Raw genomic sequence first — 24322 nt, 5'->3', positions numbered from 1 at the left:
CCTTTGGAGATCCACTCCTTTGGATGAAACATTGGCCCCCTGCGGGGTCACTGTAAAATGCAAACACCCCTGGGACAATGTGTGCATACAAAGCTCCCAGGGAGCTGGTCTCTGAGAGCACTGCAGAGAACAGGTGAGACCCCTCACTTTCCTGAAGGTAGATGGGGAGCAAAGAGGCTTCCCCAGTTATTTCCAGCTGCCCCTCAGGGATGAAGAGCATGCCCCCCTCAATGTTAGGCGCCCCGGCCTGCCCCCCATTGCTGCACCAGAGGCAGTGAAGATTGTTCAAACTCGTTTTCATTTTCTAAGGGGTCAGGGTGGGAGTGTGAGGAGAGGAACGCACGGCTTGGGTTTCAGGAGGAGTCCCACCCCTGGCCTTGACAGGGGAGACAAAACCCTTCTGCTCTGCCGTCGATTGTGTCAGTCGGTTGTAGGGGTGCTTCAGAGTGTGCTCCATGATGGTCCGAATCGCCAGCCATGTCTCCTGGGCCGTGGGGATGATCTGTACGGCCGGCAGCAGGAAGCCGTAGCGCCCGGTGTCCCGGAGCTCAAAGCTGAAGGCATACTTGATGCCGCTGTCATAGGCCCAATCCACAGTGATCCCGCTGGCCACATCTGGAAACAAACAGGCCAAAGAATGCCCTGAAAGGAAGGAGGGGGTGTGGCTGCGGGGAACAGAGGCATCCTGAGTGGAGAGTGGGTCCTGGGGGTCAAACCCCCATCTACCTCAGGCCACAGCCAGCTTGCCCCCTCCTCCAGGGCCACCCCACCCACCCATGCAGCCCGTTCTCCACCTTTGCAAAAAGAAAGCTCCTTGAGGACACTAGACTTGGGCTCTTTTCCCTCAAGGTACTTAGCAATGGGATCTGGGCCTTTAAAGCCGCAAAGAAACAGCTGTTGGGGTCCCGCCGTCCACTCATCTACCCGGATAAAGGAATCAGCAAGTCCCCTTGGTGGACAGGCCTGACAGTTATGTCAGAGCCTGCACCTGTCTGACCCAAGGTAGACCTGGGGCCTGAGGTGGACGTGGGGCCCGAAGCAGCAGCCAGGAAAGGCTCACTCACAGAGGGTGGTACTGATGCTGCCGTACATGTATTCGATCCCGTGGACCTTGTGCAGGGCCTTCACTGCATCCTTGGCAAGTTTGAACTGTAAGATCACATCTGGAGGGTAAAGGGCCGTGCCTCCAAGCGCCCCCCCACCCCCCACCACCCCTCACCAGCTGGTGAGAAGCATGAATTTAGGAGTCCCAGAAAGCGCAAATGTCTCTTGTGAGGAGGGAGCACAGCACCTCTGGCTTTGAACTTGAGCACACGTGAGAACGACAGAAACCAACCCCACCCCCAACACACACAGGCACACACCTCCTCCCTGTCCTGGAGTCCACTGGTCTAGATGCTCGTTCTCAGAGTGAGAGCCTGAGTTCTCTGGGAGTCTGCCCTGGGAAGGGACCTCCTTTCTCCTCCCTCAAACCCCAAGCAGCCAATCTCACCAACTCCTCATTGTTTGGCACAGGCTCCAGAGTATGGCCATATGGGTACATGAGCATCTGAGAGTAGCTGTGAATGGAGATCAGAGCCTTGATGTTCCCATGGCCTGTGATGAAGCCCACTATGGCGGCCACCTCGGGCTCGGACTGAGGAGCAGGCCCGTGGTAAGTCTCTGAGCAGGGGTTGCTGTTAGAACCATTACCTGGAAGTAAAATTAAACCATTCAAAGAGTAACAGTTTCCATGTGGAGCAGAGACCCTTAGTAATCACAAAATTTCCATGAATTCCCCTGCATTTTTTTTCCCCAGTCTCCTCTGCAGTTTGGTTGAAGCCATATAACCAGGTCTGACCAAGGCAAATGGCAGCAGAAATAATGAGCTACTTCCGTGTGAGGCTGTTAAGAGCAAGTGTGAGTTCTCCACACTCTATTCTGCGTGGCTGGAAGTGAAGAGTGCTCAAGGGAGGAGTTACAAGGTGGAAGTATCCTGGATCCCACTGTCACTGTTGGAAGAGAGCTTCCAGAGAGAGTCATCTGCTCACACTGAACTATGTGTGCATGATAAATAAACTCTTATTGTGTTAAGCTACTGAGATTCATGGTGGTGTTTGTTCCTGTTGCACACCCTAGTCTAATACAACAAAGGAGTATAGCCACACCATGAGTCAGCAACTCTGCAGCTTGGCAGGGGAGCTCCCTTGGCTTCTCCTTTGGTTAAATCCTGACCACAGTTCCATTAGAAAGGCAGACTTGCTCCAGAAGTTGCATCCAGAGGAAACTCTAGGTCTCTGTACCAATCCAGCTCCCCTTGCTTAGCAGGGACCACTTTGGGTTGACCTGCCACTGCCACGGAGGTTTGGTTTCACCATCAGTTGGGAGCCCTACTTGGTGCCTGCACAAGTTTTGTCACAGCTGTGGTCCCAGGAGTTCCATGGTCTTGGGGCCCAGGAAAAGAGAGAACTGATCCCCATAATTGTACAAGGCTCATCTTGTACAAAAAGGTCTTTGAAAATTCTTCTTAGGGAGCTAAGTTGAGCAAAGAGGAGCTGCACTTCTATTTATTTCATAAGTTTAATTGGTTCTAATCCCTTCCTCTATTCTTTGTTTCTTACCTCTTTTCTTCTTTCCTCCCTCTTCTGCTTCCCTCCCCCTCTCCAGGGGCCATGTCATGTCTTGGAGAGCTGGGGTAAGCTGGTTAAGATTTGTGGGTTAGGGACACATTTGGAAAGAGTCATCCCCAGTTCTTCCTCTAGCTCCTCCTCCTTGAAATGAGTACACGTAAGCCTGGTCCAGAAGCCCAGGGATCACCCCAACTTCTGAAGCTAGAGTACCTGAGATGGTCCCTGGGGCAGTGGGCAGATCCGAGAGCTGATGCGCTGGCTGTTGGACCAGTTCAGATGGGGCTTTAGGGCTGGGCCAACTGGTCCTCCCCAAGAGTGAGAGCAGGGTGGGCACGGATGGCAGGGGTGATCTATAGGTTACTCATTACACAACAATTCAATGACGGCAATAATAAAACCATAAACAAAATCTCCCTGTCTGAGTCACCAGCCCAGACACAGGCTATTTCTGGCCACAGGCGGGCATGGAGGCAGTTCCGTCACTGGGGAGCACAGCCCCTCTTGCTTTGCGGGTCCCCGCTGGGGGTGGGGGCCTTGTTCAGAAGGGGCTGTGCCTGCAGGGAGCGAGGGGGTGAGGAGAAGGCCCACAGGCTGGAGTCGGCCCAGCTCACAGTGGCCCTGCTTGTTGTGTCTGCCGGGAGCTACTGCACCTGCTACACTCGATGAATGACAAATAGCAACAGATGAGCAGAGCAGGGGAGGCTGAAAGCTCTGTCTGCGTTTGCAGCCCACGCACAGAAAGCCGTTCCCCTGCCAACGGCCAGGTGGCTTTGCCCAAATATGGAGAAACACTTCAAGCCGTTCGTTCTGGTTTGAGCTAAGCAGAATGAACTAATCTTCCCCTGGCCAAATGGGAATTAGCAGCCTGCCTCTCTTTGACGTTCACAGTCAAGGTCCTCTGAGCCTGCATATGTCACAAGTACCTGCTAATGGACTCATTAGCTATTTAGTTTTCCTTTCCTGAAAATGTAATTTGTAGCAAGGGGATCAGTCTGGAAGGATAATGTAAATTATTAAAAACAGTCATCTTTGGTAGTGGGATTATGGAGCTTTCCCCTGGTTATTTGTTTTTGTTTTTTTTTTTTAGAAATGTTTTTACATTGTGGATATACTGATATTTTATCCTATGAAGAAACCCACAAAAGTTGTTTTCTTTCATAGGTCATTGGTTTTCCTACTAGCCAGGCTATCTCGGGGTACGGAGGCACTCCCTTCAGGCAGTTGTGAGGGATCCATGGAAATGTCCAGTTAGGGAAAGCTTCTACTCTTCGGAGGCGGAAATGCCTATTTTTGCGCGGCTTCTTACACACGCCGCTAGGGACACACCCCAGATCCTCAGGCAACCTCCCCACTGTGAGCGGGGACCCTTGCTCTAGATACTTCACAGGCATCCTTATTTTTCAATGAGATTAGACCCAAAGAAGCCCGATTTTCAACGTGATGGGCATCCAGACCTAGAATGCTCTATCTCCTTGGTTTGGCCACCAGCCTGTGGATTTGCTTTTCAATAACAATGACACTGTCCCCTGTAGAGCCAGACCATACCACCCTGTCTCTGGAGTGACCCCTGACTCTGAAGCATCTCACGCATCAAACTGTGCAGTCCTGGCACCAGCGTCCCAGTCTCTGGGAATTGTAGATGCCACAGTCTCTCCCTCTAGTCCCTGTTTCCCTGGTGTGCAGAGGGAGACAATCAGGGAAGAAACCAAGACTACCCATCCCCTCACTGGAATCATGCAGCCATGCAGATATGTCCCAGCCCATCAGTCCAGGGATATAAAATAATCAGATCAAAAAATAAAACTAGGGGGTGGGCCACGTTGGCTCAGCAGGTAAGAGTTCTTGCCTGCCATGCCCAAGGACCCGGGTTCGATTCCCAGTGCCTGCCCATGTAAAAATAAATAAATAAATAAATAAAATAAAATAAAACTAGGCTTGGGCAAATCAGCCTTGACGATGAGGGAGTTGCCCATTCTATATTTGAACTATTTCTCTGGTTTCCACAAAGGGCAAATTTCAGGTCTCAGTTCCCAGGGAATGAATTGAGAGGCATTTTCTTGTGGTGTGCTCCCTTCAAGAAAGGGTGAGGAATATTTTGGGGACCCCATAAACTCCAGGTATTGAACAACCAGAAAGGCTACCTTGTACCTCCTTAAGCCTTTCTCTGCCATATTTAGGATTTAACCTTTCCAGTTAGCCCTCATTCCAGGAGTTGGAGCTCCCTTAAATGTTTTCCATGAAGGCTTAGCATATGTACTCTTAACACACACGTGCAACCTCTCCGTGCATCCCCTGTCAATCCTAGGCATATGCTTGCCTGTCCCTGGCTATTACTCACCCATATTTGATTTTTGGCTATTACTCACCCTATTTTATGTGCCTCCCAAATTATGAATCAATATCATCTGACTGTGTGGGACAACCTGCCAAGAACCAACAATTCAGCCCTACCCCCAGGTATAGCCATACCTCTAAAACCTGACTTCCAGTTCCGGTTGAGATCCACACCAATGCAGAAGATTCCAGGTCTGGTGGACTTGTTCTTCCGCCACAGGCGGTTCTGAGAAAGCCCAGGTCAGGTGACCTCATTATCTGGCCACATTCCCAGGGATAATCCTGGGAAGGGAGGTGTGGTGCAGCAGGGAGAAGCAAAGGAATCTCTAGGACAGGATATGGCTGACAGGGGGCTGGACCAAGGCTACAGTCAGATATTTTAAATTGGGGTACAGGGAGAGACCAGCAACAGCGGCCTTTCCTGAGCAGCATCAAGGAAGTCAGAGGGCAAGTATCACAGCTGCAGTCTTTGAGTAGTCCTCCTGGCCTCCGTGATGCAGTCTGCAAGGATCCCCTAAAGAAGCCAGCCTCCGGGGAACCTGGCCTCACTGGCTCCCTCAGGTCACAGTGACCTTCTCCCACCCCTACCCCACAAGCTGACCCCTGGTCCTCTTCCCCTAGCTGTCCCCAGGTGTCCTCACCATGCTGTGGGTGTAAGCAAACCCGTCAGGGTTGGTGACAATCTCCATGAAGATGTCCATGGCATTCAGAATATCTGTTAGGATGCGGTCTTTGCCATATTTGCTGACAATCTGCAAGATAGGAGGGTGAAGGATGGGTGGCCCCGATGTGCTCTCCTCAGAAGTGGAGCAGGACATGTGTACAGCTGGTGGCTACAGGACATGGTGTCATCAGGCCATCAAGCACACCTTTCGTGCAGAACCAAGGACTTGGATTTTAGACAACTACAAGGCAGAGGATACACATTAGCCAGAGCATGTGGTTGCAAGAGGGCATCGAGCACCCTCAATTTAAATGAGTCAATGATTTTTCAACTGAAGGTACCCTTAAATAGTGGATCCGCCCCCCCACACAACCCTCCACCCAGGGTAAGCCCCCTCAGCTACAGATCTGTGCTGACCTCCTTGGCAATCCAGATGCCAGTGGCATGAGTGATCCACTCCCGGGCGTGAATTCCAGTGTCGATCCAGATGCCTGGGCGCTGAGAACCTCCAGTGCTGAACTGGGAAAAACAACCAGGCACCAAATAGCTAAACCACCGAAACAGCTATAGCACTGTCCCTGGGTTGCCTGGAAAAATGCCGAAGACGCATCCTTACTGCCAGGTGTGCCTTGCCCAAGAGACAGCATGAGTATGCAGGTCTCTGTGCAGGTGTCCATGAGAAGGCACACGAGTGGGCCCTGGTGATATGATGACACACCTGGAAAGCAACGTGGTCCAGCCAGAAGCACAGAATTTGCCAGGTTTGACAGTATCTTTTCGACTAGTGCTTCTCAAACTTTAACGTACACATGAAATTACCAGAGATAGTACTAGGATGCAGATTCTCATTCAGTCTGGGGAGGGGCCTGAGACTCTGCACTTCTAACATGCTCCCAGGTGACGCTGATGCTGCTAACACAAGGATTACCCTGTGAGTAGCAAGGTCTTAGAAAGCAAAGACAGAAGACGGGACAGCCCCTGGGGGAGAGGAATGCAGGTGAACTCAAATCCCAGATCAGGTGAGACCACTTGGCTGCTCAGACAAGTCTACCAGGACTTTACTGACAGTGTCTGTGCCTGTCTTTCCCAGCAGCTGGATGTCCACTGCCCAGCATGGTCCATGATCCTGAGTGCCCTTTAAGGCCCTGTGATGGTTGGGGGGGTATCAACTTGGCCGAGTGATGATGCTCAGTTGTCTGGTCAGGCAAGCTGCAAGGATATTTTGTGGCTAGCTGATAAACCGCAAGACTGGTGTGTTAAATCATCCATCAGTTGATTGCATTGATGGCTGATTACATCTGCAATCAACAAAGGCATGTCTCCCACGATGAGATAATTCTTTTTCTTTTTAAGGAGGGAGAGAGACTCTCACTGCTTCTTCAGCCAGTAAGTCTCTCCTGCGGAGTTCGTCCAGACCCTTCATGGAGCCGTCAGCTGTAGATTTTGGACTCTTCCATTTCCATGGTTGCGTGAGGCACCTTTATAAATGTCATATTTATAGATCTCTCCTGTTGATTCTGTTTCTCTAGAGAACCCTGACTAACACAGGCCCTGTCTTAGTTTCCCAGCTGCTAAATAAATATGTATATATTTATCATATAGTGGAATTTGTTGGCTCACTTTTTTGAGGCTAGGAGAAGTCCAAAATCAAGGAGCCAACAAGGCTATGCTTGCTCCCCAAAGACTGTTGTGTTCTGGGACTGACTGCTGGTAGTGCTCGGTTGTGGGATTTTTCTGTCACCTGACAGTGCATATGTGGTATCCTCTCCTTTCTCTTCCAGGTTGCATTGACTTTCAGCTTCTGGCTCCTCCCCATGGTTTCCTATTTCTGTATTCAATTTCCTTTACTTATAAGGAATTTAGCCATATTGGATGAAGGCCCACCCTTCATCATTTGGGCACACTCAAATGAATAACATCTTCAAAAGTTCTATTTACAAATGGGTTCCCACTCCCAGGACAGGAGTTGGGACTTGAATATGCCTTTTATGAGGGACATGATTCAATCTGGAACAAACTGCCCTTTGGACCCCCAGAGACATGTTCTTCCCACAGGCAAAATACATTCATTCCATCACCACATCATAAAATCCTTAAGCCATTTTAGAACAATGCTCTAAGTTCAAAGTCTCATCAAAATCAGTTATAGGTGTGGTCAGTCCTAGGGCAATCATCTCTGAAACCTAGAAAACAAGTTGTCTACTTTCAATAAACAATGGAGGGACAGGCATAGGATAAACATTCCCATTTCAGAAGGGAGAAATTGGAAGGAAAACAAGGGCCACGGACCCAAACAATATCCAAAACCCAGAAGGACAAACTTCACTAAATCTCAAAGTTTGGGAGTCATCTGTGGCTTGATTCTTTTGTCCTCCAGGCCTGAAAGAGTGACAGCCCACCCCTTCCAGGCCTCTGATGTAGGCTCCACCCTCTCCAAGCATGGAATTGGGGGCCAGACTCTCTGCAAATGCCAGGACATAGGCCCCATTGTCCTCAGGCATCGGAGTGGGGCACTCTCCCTGAACTATGGGGCACAAAGTCCATCCCCTCTGAGTGCCAGGGCAGATGGCCTACCCCCTCCAAGCACAAGGGTGGACATGACATTTCCACACATGTAGGTGGGTCTGCTCTCTTGGCCTGAGGAAATCTCTTTGGTACAAACCTCATCTTCCATGGTCCTGTCGTTGCCACCATTCTTACTTCAATTTGTCCTTTCTCTGTCCATTTCAGGTATTGCTTCTGTTTGTACAAGTGTCACAAAAACGTTTTTGGCTTTGCATGCACCCATTTTGACTGCAATGGGTCCCAAGGATCTGGGACTAGTTGCCTGTGATCCTTGGTACTTTTCTGGCACATGGCAATGAACATGGTGGGGTCTTCTCTTTCTCTTCAGGATTCCATTGACATCCAGCTGCTGGCTGCTCCCTGTAGCTTTTTTCCCATGTCCATGATGATTTGGATCTAGTGGGTCCAAATCATCAGATGAAAGAACTTTTCACAGATCCTTCCTCGATAACTGAATTTCCAGTTCTGGCTTCCACTGAAATGGCTAACTGGATCCATGTCCAGCCACATCCTCTTTAGCAAAGGGCTGTTTAGTTAAGCCCTCACATGGAGCCCTGTCCTCTGGAGACTTTTCCTGCAAGCTCAGGGAGGTCCCTGATGGAGCCTCTTCTGTCCCTCGTCTCAGAGCACACTATATGGATAGGCTCAGAATTTTCCAAACCATCAGTTTCTGTTTTTGTGTGTGTGATTAAGAGTTCAATTCTCAACTTATCCCTTTCCTCTTGCATTTTACTATAAGCTACAAGGAGAAGCCAGGTTAAACTTTTCACACTTAGCTTGGAAATCTCCTTGGCTAAATATCCTAGTTCATCACTTCCAAGTTCCACTTTCAATCCAACATCAGAACACAGTTTTGCTAAATTCTCTGCCACTTCCACTATCCAATAACACATTCATCATTTCCTTCTCAGACCTCATTGGAGGGACCTTTAATGTCTGTATTTCTACCAACAATCTCTTCAAAGCAAAAGAGTCTCTTTCTATCAAAAGCCTCACAATTCCAGACTCTAAGCACTGCCCAATTCCAAAGCTGTTGCTGAATTTTTAGGTATTTGTCAAAGCAGCACCCCACTTTCCATTACCAAAAACTGTTTTAGTTTCTTGGCTGCTAAAAGAAATACCATACAGCAGGTTGGCTTTAACAACAGGAATTTTTCACTCACAGTTTTGAGGCTAGAAGCTCAAAACTGAGACATCAGAAAAGGTGATGCTTTCTCCCCAAGACTGGGGAGTTCTGGGACTAGTTGCCTGTGATCCTTGGTACTTTTTTGGCACATGGCAATGAACATGGTGGGGTCTTCTCTTTCTCTTCAGGATTCCATTGACAACCAGCTGCTGGCTGCTCCCTGTAGCTTTTTTCCCATGTCCAATTCCCTTTGCTTATAGGGACCTCAACCCTATTGGATTAAGCCCACTATTTAAGCTTGCAAGCTGCTGGAATGCAATATACCAGGAACAGAATGGCTTTTAAAAAGGAGAATTTATTAAGTTGCGCATTTATAGTTCCAAGGCCATGAAAATGCCGAGGTAAAGCAAGGCTATAGAAATGTCCAATCTAAGGCATGCAGGGAAAGATACCATAGTTCCAGAAGGCTGATGACATTCAAGGTTTCTCTCTCAGCTAGAAAGGCACATGGCAAGATCTGCTAGCCTTCTCTTCAACGGCCTCCCCAGGACTCCGACCATTCTGTTGGCTCTGTTGGTTCTGGTGGTTCTCATGGTTCTGATGCTTTTTCCAAAATGGTTCCCTCTTTAAGGGCTCCAGGAAGCAACCCCACCTTGAATGGGTGGAGACACATCTCCATGGAAACCACCTAATCAAAAGTTAACACCCACAATTGGGTGAGTCACATCCCCATGGAAACAATAAAAAAGATTCCACCCAGCAATATTGAATGAGGATTAAAGAACTTGGCTTTTCTGAGGTATACAACAATTTCAAACCATCCACTCACCTTCATTCAGTTTGGGCACACCTTAACTAACAACATCTTCAAAAATCCTATTTACAAATAGATCAGTGCATTCACACTCACAGGACCAGGGGCTGGGACCTGAACATGCCTTTTGTCAGAGACACGATTCAATTCCCAACAAGCATGTACTAAGAATCATTTTCCAGCAGTGGGGTAGACAGAGCTCCACAGTCTCCTATCCTGCCTCCTTCATGACCAAAGGCACTGCAGTTGCCAAATTTGCTAAAGCTGTTTCCAGTGGTCCCTGGAGGTCTCCCATAGACTCAGGCCTCTCTATGGGGATGCCCAATCCTGACAACCTCAGTCATTTGCAAAGAAGGCTTCGATGTATCTCTGTTCCCAGTAAGCAGATGAAGCCTCTGAGACAAAAGGAAGAATCCTGGCTCATCCAAACTCACACTCCTAGCCCAGGGTGATGACTGTGACTCCACAAGTCCATCTCCTTAGCAACCCTCCCACCTACTTCCTGACCAAGGACGTGCCAGGTTACTATAGTGTCACCTGTCCACACCTTTCAAGGGTGGGGTGGATCCCTGAACTCCACAGTCTTATGACTTCTGGGTCACCTCAGGACAAGGGTATGTACATCCTCCCACTCCATAAAACTCCCACCCAGCCATTACCCCATGTGAGCTTGACCTTAGGCCAGAGGCTCTCACTACAGACTACCAGTCAACACTGCCAGCTCTTACCTTCAGGACAAGAATGGACCGATTCTCAAAGCTGTAGCCAATCTGAATTTTTGAGACTATATCTGAATGTTCAGCTACAAAGTTGTCAATCCAGCTGTATATCTGGAAGGAATGACATTTATCAGACTGGCAATTAAACAGGGAGAGGGGCAAACCCCAGCACCTCTCAGAATCTTCTTCTTCCCCAGCATCCCCTCCACTTTGCTTTCCTGTCTCCCTTGAGGCTCCAAGAGAACTAAGAATTACAAAAACTGAAGATGCCCGCCAAGGCGGAGGATAATGAACTGTGGCTTGCCTGGATTCCCAGGCCTCACTGCAGAGCTAAACCTTGGCCTGAAGGAGCAGCATGCTCTGAGCCTACTGAAATCTCCAGGGTCTGCCTGTGTGACTTGCTGTGGTTGGAATACAACTCCTTCACCTCCATTCTCTTGGCCTGTTCAATCCATTCGATGGATCTCATAGATTTGGTAGTGTTGTTTTTGTTCTTATGACCCATTTTTAAACTCTAAGCCCAGAGTTGGGGTTCATGTTTTATTTATTTTCAGTCTCAATAGTGACTTTATTAATTCATTTACTTATTCTTTCAATACATATATTTGAATTAGCAAATATATGAAATAAAATGGATCCTCTATGACAAGCCTTGTAAAATGAAGATAATAATAGCGTGAACAGTATCAATGTCACATACTTTATATGTGAAATGGGAACTGTGCCTTGCATTTCTTTCTGGAGTGGGCATCCCTGCATCTTCCTTGCATGTTTCCTTTAAAAACAAATCATGATCAGCCATACCTGCCCTAGCTGGCTGTAACTGTGTTCATGAAATTTTCAAAATGTGAAGGCAATTCTGTTTTATTCTATAAACATGGCTTTCTAGTGTGCCTGGTTTCCTGGCCCTGCCACCCTCTAGTACCACAGCTGGGGCTACTTAATACCAGGACTAGTTGTGGAGAACCAGAGGCATGGATATGAAGGCAGCTCCCTATCCGCCCTGTTCTGGCCAGGAATGGGCTTCTGTCCTAATGTTCTGCCTAGTGAACCCCTCTCTTGGGTACAGTCCCACTTTGCTCCTGAACCCCCCTGGGACTGTGTTGTTGAACTGAAGTTCTGTCTATCCAAATCCTGGGTTCTGGACCTCTTTAAAGCTGATCATCTACCTAAAAGACCTTCACCTACTGCCTGCTCTGCATACCTCAAGTGTTAGTGTCTTGTAGGATCTGGAGACCATCACTAGTCTCTGACTGAGGTTGGAGACAGACCCCAAGAGTTCCAAAGGGACAACAAAGCCCAGAACTTGACTGGGAAGTCCTACCTCCTCCAGGGTGTGGTAAGAGGAGTAACTGAAGCTACTGGTGCTCCGCTCCAGCCGGCGGGATTTTGCCATGGCTTCCCTCTCCTCATCTAACAGTACCTAGACAATAGAAACACATATTGGAAAGGAAGAGGAGGGCAGGACAGCCCGCACCCCTTCTAAGCCCTGCCTCAGCTGACTGTACACAAATACAGCATCAACACAGGGGAATGAGCTACCCTGAGTGTTAGCTGTACAATAGAAGGAGATGCTGGATTGCTGGGTGATTCTTCTGCTTGGCAGCTGGCATTCATGCTGATGTCTCCTGAATGAGAACAGGGCAAGGAGTCTGGAGAGCCAATTTCTGCCTCTACCACTAACTTGCTGTATAAACTTGGCCTTAGTTTCCTCAGCTTAAAAACTGGGACATTACCTGCCTTGCCCACCCCATAGGATAAAATGTAATAATAGACTTAATAATGAAAATGTTTTGGAAAAGGGCAACATAGCATTTGCCCTCTATAAACATTTCATTGAGTCAGGGCCCAGGCGGAACCAGGTGCATTGACAAACTGGGGTGGGCTCCTCTATCCCTAATATCAACAATACCTCCCAGAAAGTAGCCTAGACAACTGGTGTCCAAACCATTCAGAAAGTAAGGTCTGAACAAACTCAGTCTTATCCATTATTACTGATGTGCCAATACTCTTTGACTCAAAATGTTATTGCCTCCTAAACACAAGTATAGGTGAGCTAAAAGCAATGTGTTGGGGAGTCAATTTAGAGTTTGCACTCAATTTTCACATGGAACTTCCCATGAACCATAGAGAGGGCAGCACAGTGCCTGGCTTGGGTTGACCACCCACTGCTCATACCTCCCACGTTTCATTCTGGGACGTTTTTTCCCAGCTTGGATCAGCGAGGTGGACCAGTGCCCTTCATCCCTACCTCATACCGCTACACTGGCACCCAGGGGCAAAGGAAACCCAGAATCCAGCACCAACTGCCCAGCATGGAGAGTGGCTGTGCCCCTCTCCCAAAGAGGATGCTGGGAAAGCAGAGGACTTCAACCCAAAACTGCCCCTTGTTTGCAGCTCTGGGTCACAAGTAAGTCCTACAATGCCTTGCTTCGGGCCAGAGCTTTTTAGTTTAACAAATATCTTGATTCTCAGTATCTCATCTGATCTGGTCAGCCGACCAGATAACAAGGCAGGAATTAATTATTCCTGTTTTAGAGGAAAGGTTGATAGGAGAGGTAAAGGGGCTTAGTGGTAATGCTAATGACTGGCAGAGGTGAAGTAAGAACCCAGATATCCTGGTTCCTAGCCTTGAATTTCTTCAGGCCAGTATCAAAACTAAAGGCTAACAATAATATATATATTTATTTATTTATTTATATTTATATATTACTGTTATACATATATATATCAACCTGAGAGAGAGTAAATGTGAAAAATGTTAGCTGAAAAGGTCATCGTATTATGCTTGCAATTAAAAAAAGTATTAAAAAAATGAAAAACCAAGTACCCCCTCTAACCATGGAAAAAAAAAACAATGAAATGCCAAAAAATATATCAAAATGTTAACAATGCCTGTTAGGATAGAAAGATGATGATTTTGAGCAATTTTTTTCTTTTCTTTACTTTTGCATTTTTGCCATGTGTTTACACCACTTCAGTAAGAACTTTAAATAAATAAATAATACAAAGACAAACAAACCCCAACCTAATGGCTAAAATGAAGTAGCATCCATGGAGTCTTCAAATACCAGAGCCCAAGAGAGGCCCCCCACCACCACCCCACCTGCTACAGAGAAACCACTGGCCAGCGACAACGAGTGGCCAGCGACTCACTCACCCTGATGACCCAAGTCAACTTGCTCACAGCTCTCAACTTCATAGATTTAAAAATGGAACTGGAAATAGATGTTTGGGGTGTGTTCTATTTTATTTTTGAGCACCAATTACATGCTAGGCGATTGGAATTGTAAGGTTTTCTAGCTGAACTGGCCAGGCTGGGGACATTCCCACTAGGGCAAAGCTGGGATGTCCATTAAATTAGATGTGACTGAGGGTTTCCTGATCTGGCACAATCACCACCCCAGGAGGCTCCAACGAAAGGAATTTGTCTTCTCCCCAGGAAATCAGCCCAAATCTCAACAGTCCCCCATGACGGATGTGTGCCCATCGCTGTGGGCCAGATGCTGCCAGCTGTGGCGAGCAGCTGCTGGGAAGGGAGCAGGCAGAGCCAGGCGGGTCCCCACTGGGATGAAGGCAAAGGGGCCAGAGCTGGTGGAGGGCCTGAGGCGGTGGGTGAAGATGAAATACAGGAGAGGAGAAAAGGACAGCAAGGACCAGAGGCACTAATTCTTCCCTAGGGACCCCGCTTCCCCTGAGGATGGGCTTTGTTTCACCAAACAGCTTGGAGGCAAATGGGAAGTGGGCACCAAACTGTAAATAACTTTCCAAACACCCTCACGGCCTGTGAATTATGACACCCTCTTACAAATTTTAGGAATGCTCAGCCCTCTTAGCTGGGCCCCAATTCCAAGAACACTAATCTACAGAGGCCTGAAAAATGCACAGATGTTTGCTCCCTTCATCAGCTGAGGGAAAGGGATGGGTGAACTAAGGAATGCTGTCTTGCCGCGGGCTGGGGAATGCCTAATTAAGGAGCTGTCAGGCCTCTCAGGGGGAAAAAAAACCCTCTGAAGTAAGCCTTTTGCCTCCCTGGAAGTCACACCTGACAGGGAAAGTAATACCTTGGTGTGAATTAATTTACGACAGGGGTAAGGAAGGATAGGGGTGTTAAGCAAAGAGCAGAATCTCCAGAAAGGGGGAGGGGAAGTGCCTGAGATAGGTGAAGTTGAGGCCTGAAGGGAGCAGCCCTCTTGATTGGTAGCTGAACCCCAGCCACAGAAGGAAAACAGAGGGCGGTGGCTGGTGGAAGAGGGGTAGCCACAGATGGGCTCCAACCCCAGCTCTGGGATGAGCGGTCCACTCTCTGGGTGTGGCCCTGGCCTTCACTTCCAGACCTAACATTTGTGGTAGCAACCTCTTGGCTAAGGGCAACCTCAGTCCATGCCCACTGGGAGTGGCCTCGGAGCTGAAGCTGTTAGAACAGACGTCCCCTCCCCGCCCCCAGAGGTCAAAGGTGACCCACAGCGTCACTGCATGAAAGGCAGAGTGAAAACACCACATCAACGACAACGGTGACCACTGTTGAAATATGTGCACTAAGAATTGAGGCAGATGGCACCACAGCAAAGAGGGCAGCAAAGAGCCGGCCTGTCTCAGATTACATCCTGACTCTATCCCTTACTTAGGCACACGACTAACTTCTGTGTGCCTCAGTTTTCCTGTCACAAAATGGGGATCACATTAGCATGTACTTAAAAAAAAATCAATGCAAGTAAAGGGCTTAGAACATTGTCTGGCACACAGTAAATGCTTACGATAGCAAGGATGACAAGGACAATCACAGCACTGTGGGTGACTCTAGGTTCTGTGATGGAACATTCATTACCAGACATGACCAGGAAATCCATATTCATCCAGAAAGTATTTGACATTGTAGGACGTGGACAGCAAACTGTCTCCGTTAATGGTCACTTGTACAGATGGACAGAGGGGCTGGTCATCCTTTTGTCCCTGACCCCTCAGTACGGCCAGACTCTTCCTCTCCTTCAGGACCTTATCCAGACTGCTCCTTACTTCCCTGCCTTCTCCTTCACTCCTTCCCACCTGTACGCCTTTCCTCGTTAGAGCTGCACCCAACCATACCCACACCCAGCCCAGCCAACAGTGCTTTAAAACTCTTCTATTCAGCAAACAAGCATTTGTTGAGGACATACTATGCGCTGGGCACTAAAGATATGGCAGCCAACCAAACAAAATTTCCTGCCTCTGTACAGTTTATACTACATCCCTACCACAGTAGGGAAGGCAGACAATAAACAAGATAAAGAAGTTATATGGTCTATTAGAAGGCAATAAGTGCCAAGGAGAAAAGTGAAGCAGGGATGGTAGGAAGGGAGTTGGATAGAAGAGAACAATTTTAAATAAGGTGAAAAGGTGACCTTTGAATGAGGTTTTGAAAGCAGTGAGGGAATAAGCCATGGAGGTACCTTCAGAAAGCACCTTCCAGGAACAGGGACTAGCAATTGCAAAGGCCCTGAGGTGTGAATAAAGTCAAAGGCCCTGAGGCAGGGATGGATCAGGCAAGTTTGAGGAACATGAAAGAGGTCCAAGTGACTGGAGCCAAGTGAGCAATGGGAGAGTTGTCTGTGAAGGGGGGTTGGGGATGGATCACATAGAGCCGTATAAACATTTTAAGGACCTTGGCTTTAACTCTGAGTGAGCTGGGAAACCACTGGGTGGTTTAAAGCAGAGAAGTGACATGATCTGACTTGCATATCTTTAAAGGATTCCTCTGGCTACTCTTTCAAGAATGGGCAATAGTAAGGAGGCTAGGGTGGAATCATGGAGAACAGTTAGAAAGTTACAAGAATAATCCAGATTAGGGATGATGGCGTATTGGCCCAGGTTGGTAGAGTTGGATGTGATAAAATATTCTTTGAACGGACAGTCAAAGGGATTTACTAATGGATTTTGGATGTGGGGAGTGAGATAAAGACTCCAAGTTTCTTGTCTAAGGGGCTGGATGGATGGCATTGCCATTTACTGAGATGGGAAGATTGTGCAGGAGCAGGTAGGAGAGCTGGGGGATCTCAGTTTGGACCTATGAAGTGTGGGGTCCTATTAGATATGCAGGTGGAAATGCTAAGTGGCAGTTGAATATATACAAGTCTGGAGTCCAGCAAAAGATGCTGGTTGGAGATTAAAAGTGAGAGTCATCAGAAGATAGAAGGTGTTTAATGCCATGATTTCAGATGAGGGTATCAAAGAGAGGTCCAAGGACTGAGCTAGGAAACAGGAAAACAACTTGCAAAAGATTATCCAGTGAGGTGGAAAGACCCAGGAAAGTACAGTGTCCTGGAAGTCAAATGAAAGGACATGTTTTAGGGAGGACAGAGTGACAAACTGTGCTGATGAGATATGAAAGAAAGGTATCACTAAGAATTGACCACTGAGTGTGACCTAGGAGCTGTTGGTAACATTGCCAAAAGCAGTTTTGGTGAAACAAAAGACAGAAAATCTGTGGGAAGACTAGGATTAGAGACGGCAAGTACAGGTCACATTTCCAGGAGCCTTGCTGTATGGGGAATGGAGAAAAGGGGTGACGGCTGGGGGGGGGGGACATGCGATCAAAAGAGGGGTGTTTAGGAAGAAATAACTAAATTTATATGCTGGTGGGAAAGATCCAGTAGAGAGGGGGAAATCGGTGAAGCAATATTTATATTAAATTGTATTTCTCTCTAGATGGCCAGAGCATGTGTGATTTTTGTTTTCTTCTTTGTGCTTTCCCCTATTTTCCAAATTATCAAACATGAATATTTATTAATTTTGTAATCAGAAAAAAGCCATTAAAATCCACAGAGCTGATTGCTCAAGTGAAGCTTTTCCATGGTGACTCATCCTAGAAAAAAACCAAAGGGCTGAAAAGAATGAGGAGGTGAAGAAAAATTAAATGCAAATAAAGCTCATTTGGAATCAGATAATTTCTTGCCTGGCCCACTGCAATTTCCTCACCACCCTTCTGCCTGTCAGTCTCTCCCTGCCCCTGTCCCCTCCTCAACACTGTCACGATGCAATCGTCAAAGTGATTTTTTTCTTAAATGCAAATCCGATCATGTCAAAACCCTTCAGTGGCCCCCCATGATTTTCAGGATAAAATCCAAACCTCTTCAAATGGCAGAAGATGCCCTTTGTGATCTGGTCCAGCCCCACCTCCAATCAGGCCCCCGCTTCCCCCTCCCGGGCCCCCACTTTGCCTGCTCTTCAGCCGTACCGCCCCATAATTACTGCCTTTGCAGAGCCCAGGAGCAGTGCCTCTTGTATTGGCTCCCATAGCAACCTGCTCTCACTCCATCAGAGCCTCATCCACTCCATTGTAGTCGCTGATTTACTACTCTGCTTCCCCATCCCCCCATGACCCTCCAACTGCCCTGGATATGGGGACCGGATTATTCATCTTTCTATTTCCAGCACCTTACTCAATACCCAGCACACAGCAGCTTTCTATCTGTTGAGGGAAATCAACAAACCCACCACCTCCTATTCAAGCATCCTTGTGATTACCGGGACTGAGCCCTTCCTTTCTTCAAAAATTTCCGGGGCTCTGGTCACAGTGAAAACCAACAGTAAAGTTTTTCTTGTTCCCTCTTAGCCTGGGCCAAGCGAGCAAACACACCCTGTCCTCTTTCCTTTCCTTCTAACATCCATTAATCTGACCAGCATTTATGAAAACCCCACTAAGTGGCAGGTCCATAGTAGGTGCCAGCGTATGAAGATGACGGTGCGACCCTGGACCTTGAGGGGCTGAAGAAAGGGGGCTCAGGAGACAAAGATCAATGCACTAACAGGGATCCTCTCCAGACACGCTCTTCCTAAACCTACCACTACTGAATTCTTCCAGCACACAATTGTGGAAGACCTGCCACACAGATGACACTCGGCCAAGTACTGGGGCCAAGAAGGTCCAGAGGGCGGGGAGGAATCAGGTGTGTGCATTAATAACTAAAACAGGGACTGGATGCCAGCCCCCTGAGTGGACAGAGCCCTTCTGCTACTCTTAGTGCCTCTGAGTTTTCCTCCTCCTGGACCCTTTTCCCCAGCAAGTCAACTCAGCACAACAGCCTCCTCCCCAGCCCAGTTCCCTCTAACCCCAAACTCATTCTCAAGAATGAGAATGAGAGCTTGATGCACCGCGGACGAGCAACTTGGTGGTGAAAACCCCGCCTGGCTGGCTGAGGGCTGAGAGTTCAGGGAATTTTACTGGGAGTAAATGCTAAGCCAGAGTGAGAGATTTGGGAATGGTGACATCAGGAGAATACCGAATGAGGAGAATGCAGCCAACCAAACCCAGAGAAGCCATGGGGGACTTTCACAAGAGAAGCTGGGGCTATTCCTGATATACAGAAATCAACAGAAAATGTTTTCAAGTTCTAGTCAATATCTGTTTGTTAAATGCTGCAGGCTTCCCAGAGCAGGACAAAAGCAGGAAAATGCAAACTTCAAATTAGAGGCATGGGCCAAAAACGAGAATTCAGTTCTACTTCTTTTGATGTGGTGGCCTCTCTCGTCTGTGACAGTTTCCCCAATTTTGTTCGTGGGGATTTAATTAGAGAAAAACAACCCACCCGCACATGTTGAGTGGGGAAACAGATGTGCCTGATGAAGGGATAAAGGCCTCTGAATGGACTGAAGTAACACAGCGCTGTGCTGCATGGGAAAGGAATGCCCTCTAATGCGTTTATCCCCTTGGCATGCCGTGTCAAGTATGCTCACTCCAGGCGACTCTGTGTTCCCACACTCAGAACCCTTAGAGGAGATTAGCTGATGCACATGTTTGGGAATGAATTCATGTGCATACAATTCCACAGGTACACAGCTATCCAGTGCAGCCAGAGAGGTCTCACCAATGGGGGTGGACCAAAGTAATTGTTTTAGGAGAGATGCTATGCTGTCAGCAACCTGCAGAGGCAACTTGGGATATCCTTGAAGACAAGACAATTGAAGTAGAGCTTAATGTTGCTCAAAAAGAGGGGAATGAGTTGTGTATACGTTGCTAAAATAAAAAGTTTAAAAAAAAAAAAAAAGGGCAGGCAATGGTGGCTCAGTGGCAGAATTCTTGCCTGCCACGCCAGAAGACCCGGGTTCAATTCCTGGTGCCTACCCATGTTAAAAAAAGGAGAAAGGTGTAGCCTCAAGTGGGGATGGAGAGGTTGGGGGTGCCCAGGACAAAAGGTCTCTTCACGTTTCTCAAGGGATGAGTCTGCAGCCACTTCTCCCAAGGCTGTTCCTGTGGGATAATCATTCCTGGGAGAGATGCCCAGTAAGGACAGCTGTGTAGTGGAGGTGGCAGGATGCTCCTTTCACCTCTTGCAACTTCTCAGGAATGAAAGAATTCCATTGAGATTGGATGGTGGTGACACAACAGGGACAGGAGGGTGCAGTTGGAAAAGCAAAGGAAGCCATCCAGAGCTGCCTCTCCGCAACGTCTAGAATAGACCCAAGCTATGCCCTCTTGACTCCTTTCTCCCCTCTCTTTGTTATTAGCTGCAAATTCCTTCTCCTCTAAGAGGACTTGTCCATAAGCGGCCCTGCTGTCACCAATCCCCGAGTACTCTTCTCCCTAAGAACATAGGCTTGTATTTACATTTTCTCTGAGAACTGTGAGGTTCAATTTCTTTCGAGGTCTGTTCTCAAAAAGGCAGACAGTGCTCCAGAAACAAGGCGGTCCATTGACTACCAGCCCTGGATATTTTCCTTCATATTGGGCAAAAATCAGAAAAGGATGTGGAAGGTCAGGGCCTGGTCACAGCACTGCGGTGGGACCTTACCTGGATGTCCTTTATCATGATGCTGTAGGCAAGACCATGAGAATCCAAATACGCTTTGATATTTTTCAGTTCAGAGAAAGGAACTCTCATATCCACAGGAAGGCTGGGCCTGGCTGGGCCACGCCAGAAGTCCACCTTGCTCACAAAGGAGAGAAAAATGGGTAGGTTTATTGCATATCCTTACACACAATCCTGCAGGCTCCCTAGAGAGCTGGACCATCTTCTTCATTTATACAGGTAAGAGCACCCTAGTTCCATAATGAAAACTCTAAGGTAGAGAAGAAAGACTGGGCCAAACAAAAGAAAACAAAACAATCATTGAGGTTTCTTTCCCAAGTATCAGCACCTTTCTTTCTCAGCTCATGCACACATTGCACTTCTCCAAGATCCAAAGAGCCCTACTCAGTTCCTAAAAGTGAGACCAGGCACCACTTAGGACATGAGAATGGACGAGGCCCCTGGTCAGAAGAGGGAAGCATCACTGCCCCAATCCCTGGAGAAGTAGGAGAGGTCTGATCTGGTTCCTCATGTCATCTTGATGCTAAGTCTGCTTTTCAGTTAGCAAAATAGAGAGAATTACTATAAGGAATTAGGAGTCCTGGTGCACTGGTGCACTGGGACACTCATGGAAATAGAGGTGAGGGCTTTGGGCCCCAGAAGTGTGTTTTTGCTTCCACAGCCCTTCTATTATAATGGTTGAAGAAAACATTTTCCATTGTGAAAACTTGCAGGAGGCAAATGTTCTCAGGGGAAATCACTGCTGGGGCTGCCAGGGATGAACCCAAATAGTTTGGTTTGCCAAACTAAGCCATTTCAATTGCAAAACAGATGTGTGCAGTTGGCGTGCCACACGGCATCCCACCCAGAGACATACGTACCGTGTGGCTTTAGGAAATGCCAGCTGCTTTCAGAGCAGTCTCCCTGATGGGGCCTGCTCAGCAGCCTCCGGCTAGAGGGGAAAGCCGAAGGAGCCACAGCCTAAGAAGAACCACCTGACCTTCTGGACAAGTGTCCCCAGCCTTTTCCTGAAGAGAAGCCATACTTGATTTTCCTGCCATTTTGTGATATTTGGCAGAGACATGAAGAGAGCCGGTTTGGGGTGGAGGAGCAAAAGCTGCAGCCTCTGTGAGGGAGGCAGGCCGCAGGCATCCCCAAGCCCCGAGGAGTCTCACCTTCTGGGGCTTCAGGCCCTCCAGATCCCTCAGAAGTGAGAGCTGTGTCTCATCTTTGGCCAAAACTCGAAGAACCTGGTCTCTGAAAAAACACAGGAAGGGACCAAGGGAGCTGCTGAGAGAGGGGTTCCTGGAAGGCTGTGCAGTTTGGAAAAGACCAAGGGGTGAAGGGACTGGGCTGAGGGAACCTGGCAGGAAGGCCGGGAGACTCCATGTGACTGGAGGCTGAAGGAGCCCCGAGCAGGAGGTACTGGGGTCAGCGGTCTCTCCAGCCCCAAGATCAGACTGCAAGGGACTAACAAAGCTTGTACACGATACTGACAAACCAAAAGCCAAGACAGGGAAAGGAATTGGGGGTTGGGTATGGGGACTAATTTATTTGAAGCTGAGGAAAGCTAAGGACCCTTCTCCAGAAAAATAGACAGGCATACATTTTTATATAGGATTTCAGGGGATTTGAGGGGCCCTGCAAGATTGCCCATTGAGCCAGATTAAGAACTCTGGATTTAGGGAGGGGCGTTAATACAGCTGAATGGCCAGGCCTTGAGCACAAAGGAGTTGGGAGACTATGGCTGGAAGTGGGTTCGGGATGGGAACAGAAGTCCTGACTCCCTCCGCCTTGATCAGATCCCACAGGCAGCCCCCACCACCCCGACATCCCCAACCCCCTATCCCCCCACCAGGACCCCTTCCTGCTGCAGAGCGGCCACTCACCCTGTGAAATTCATCTGGCCGGAAGCTGCTGCCAGGATAAAGCTGCAGACCAGGAGAGTCCACGGGTCCACAGGAGACAGCCCTGGACCCATCCCTCCTCTGGGATGCCCTGCAGGCTTCTTCATCCAGGCCAGCTTCAAAGGTTTTCCTTTCGCTCTGGCATGGGCGGGGCCTCAGGACAGCTCAGCACCTAAAGGCCGGCAGGCCCGGCCTGAAAATGGGCGTTAGCTCCTCTCTGGGGAGACCCAGCATGTGTCTCACAAGCAGGGCCTTGGGAGACCTAGGACTGCCCCTCCCCACCAGGCAAAACCTCTCTTGGGAAGGGCAAAAGAAGGACGAGAAGAGGGAAGCAGAAGTCAAGGCCCTTAGCTTTTCTTTCCTCCCAGGAAGTTTGCTGGGTCAGTCGCTCATCAGTGTCGAATCCTCCATCTCCAGAGAAAGATGAAGAGCAGCTAGTGACCCTAGGAAACCCCATTCCTTTCCTCCTTCTTCTGTAAAATCTTTCCGTTTGCTCTCTTCCCTCCCAATCCACTCACACTTTCCCTGGGCCACACCCTCCTTACGCACAAAGATGTGGGCTCCATTGAGAGTGCCCGGTTCAGAGACAGAAAACTGGGGTGCTGCTCACACCCTATCTAAGACCTGAGACACTTTACCTTCTCTCTCTAAACCTCAGCTTATTCATCAGTAAAGTGGAGTTAGTAACCTCTTCCCTCCCTACCTCATAAGGTTTTGGGGGGATACTAGATGAGACAACTTGGGTGAATGGGCTTGACAAATCATGCAAGCCTGCAAAATGTAGTATTATTTCAAAGGCATTAACTCAGTCACAGCTGCATTTTAGGTCAGTACTCCAGCTGCAAGGGGAAGAGAAGAGCATGGAGAGGGGGACAAAGGAAGGGAAATATATATTGTAGGTGAAGAATTCAGCGCAGATTCCCTTTCCTCTAGCTTCAGGTGGTCACCATTACGCTGACAGGTAGCACATTTTCTGCTAGACATGAGGTCTCTGTGGTCATTAGTGCAGTTCTCAATGGCTTCGAAACAGCAGAGTCATTTTCTCGGCCCTGCTGAAGCCCCACCTGGTCCCCTTTATGGTCTGGAAATAGTGGGAATAAAGCAGAGGCCTGCACACAAAGCACTGATACCGGAAGGACAAAGAAAAGATGATGCCTGAATGGCAAACGACGGAATCTAAAAGAAGAGCCACGGGAGGTGGGGGGAAAGCAGAGACTACATCCCGCAAAGTCGTTCAGGAGAGGACGTCAACAAAAGGCCACTTAACTGTCACCATCGTTTCTCCGAAGCCCCCCTCCCCATCCATATCACCCCAGAATGGCCAATTAACCGGCTATGTGTGCAGAGAGGGGAGCTCTGTTATTGACAGAATGTCCTGCTCCCCCACCCCGCCTGCCCTATTCCATTATTTCATGGTTCAGCTGTCCAGACATGCCAAACTCTCCTAGAACCCTGGCTTTGAGAACTTTCAGACAATAACATTAGCAAAGGGTTTAAGGACCTAGAAAAGAAAGCAATTACGCTTTCCACTCAAGTACTTTCAGCGTTAGTAGCAATGGATAAAAGATGGACGGGTAAACAGTAGTGCAGAAGTTTAAAGAAAAAAAATGAGGATGGGGCTAGTCCCCAAAAGTACCCAGCATCTTCTTGCTCAAAAGCAACATTTTATAACACTAATGAGACCGCTATCTCTGTACTTGGTTTAGGGATGGGGGGAGAGAAAGCAAGAGTGAGGGCAAAAGCAAGAGTGAGAGAAAGAGAGAGGAGAGCTCTTCGGAATTCTTGAGGATTCTATGGCAGCACTTCCAATAGAACTTTCT

At 48.2% G+C, this 24322-nt stretch overlaps 1 protein-coding gene across 8 annotated transcripts; it reads right to left on the bottom strand.

Moving 5' to 3' along the window:
* Nucleotides 1–279: 279 nt before the first annotated feature.
* On the bottom strand, nucleotides 280–24296 carry CPA5 (carboxypeptidase A5). Of its 8 annotated transcripts, XM_077132691.1 has the most exons (13): nucleotides 24139–24296; nucleotides 23052–23341; nucleotides 22485–22695; nucleotides 21771–21852; nucleotides 20599–20733; nucleotides 12156–12254; nucleotides 10841–10942; nucleotides 6025–6126; nucleotides 5585–5695; nucleotides 5079–5169; nucleotides 1493–1692; nucleotides 1065–1149; nucleotides 280–642 (listed from the first exon to the last, which is right to left on the bottom strand). In XM_077132691.1, exons 3-13 carry the CDS (start codon nucleotides 22607–22609, stop codon nucleotides 305–307), a joined length of 1470 nt encoding a protein of 489 aa, XP_076988806.1. In that variant the 5' UTR covers nucleotides 22610–22695; nucleotides 23052–23341; nucleotides 24139–24296; the 3' UTR covers nucleotides 280–304. The 8 variants fall into 8 exon arrangements, with proteins under 8 accessions (XP_076988806.1, XP_076988498.1, XP_076988417.1 ...); XM_077132383.1 differs by having other exon boundaries at nucleotides 23048–24296; XM_077132302.1 differs by having other exon boundaries at nucleotides 23052–24296.
* Nucleotides 24297–24322: the final 26 nt, after the last annotated feature.

This window comes from Tamandua tetradactyla, chromosome 1 (genome assembly GCF_023851605.1).
Source record: "Tamandua tetradactyla isolate mTamTet1 chromosome 1, mTamTet1.pri, whole genome shotgun sequence".
In the NCBI taxonomy this organism is placed as follows: Eukaryota; Metazoa; Chordata; class Mammalia; order Pilosa; family Myrmecophagidae; genus Tamandua; species Tamandua tetradactyla.
Note: the sequence above shows the minus strand (reverse complement) of the source record. Positions and strands in the feature narration are given on the sequence as shown.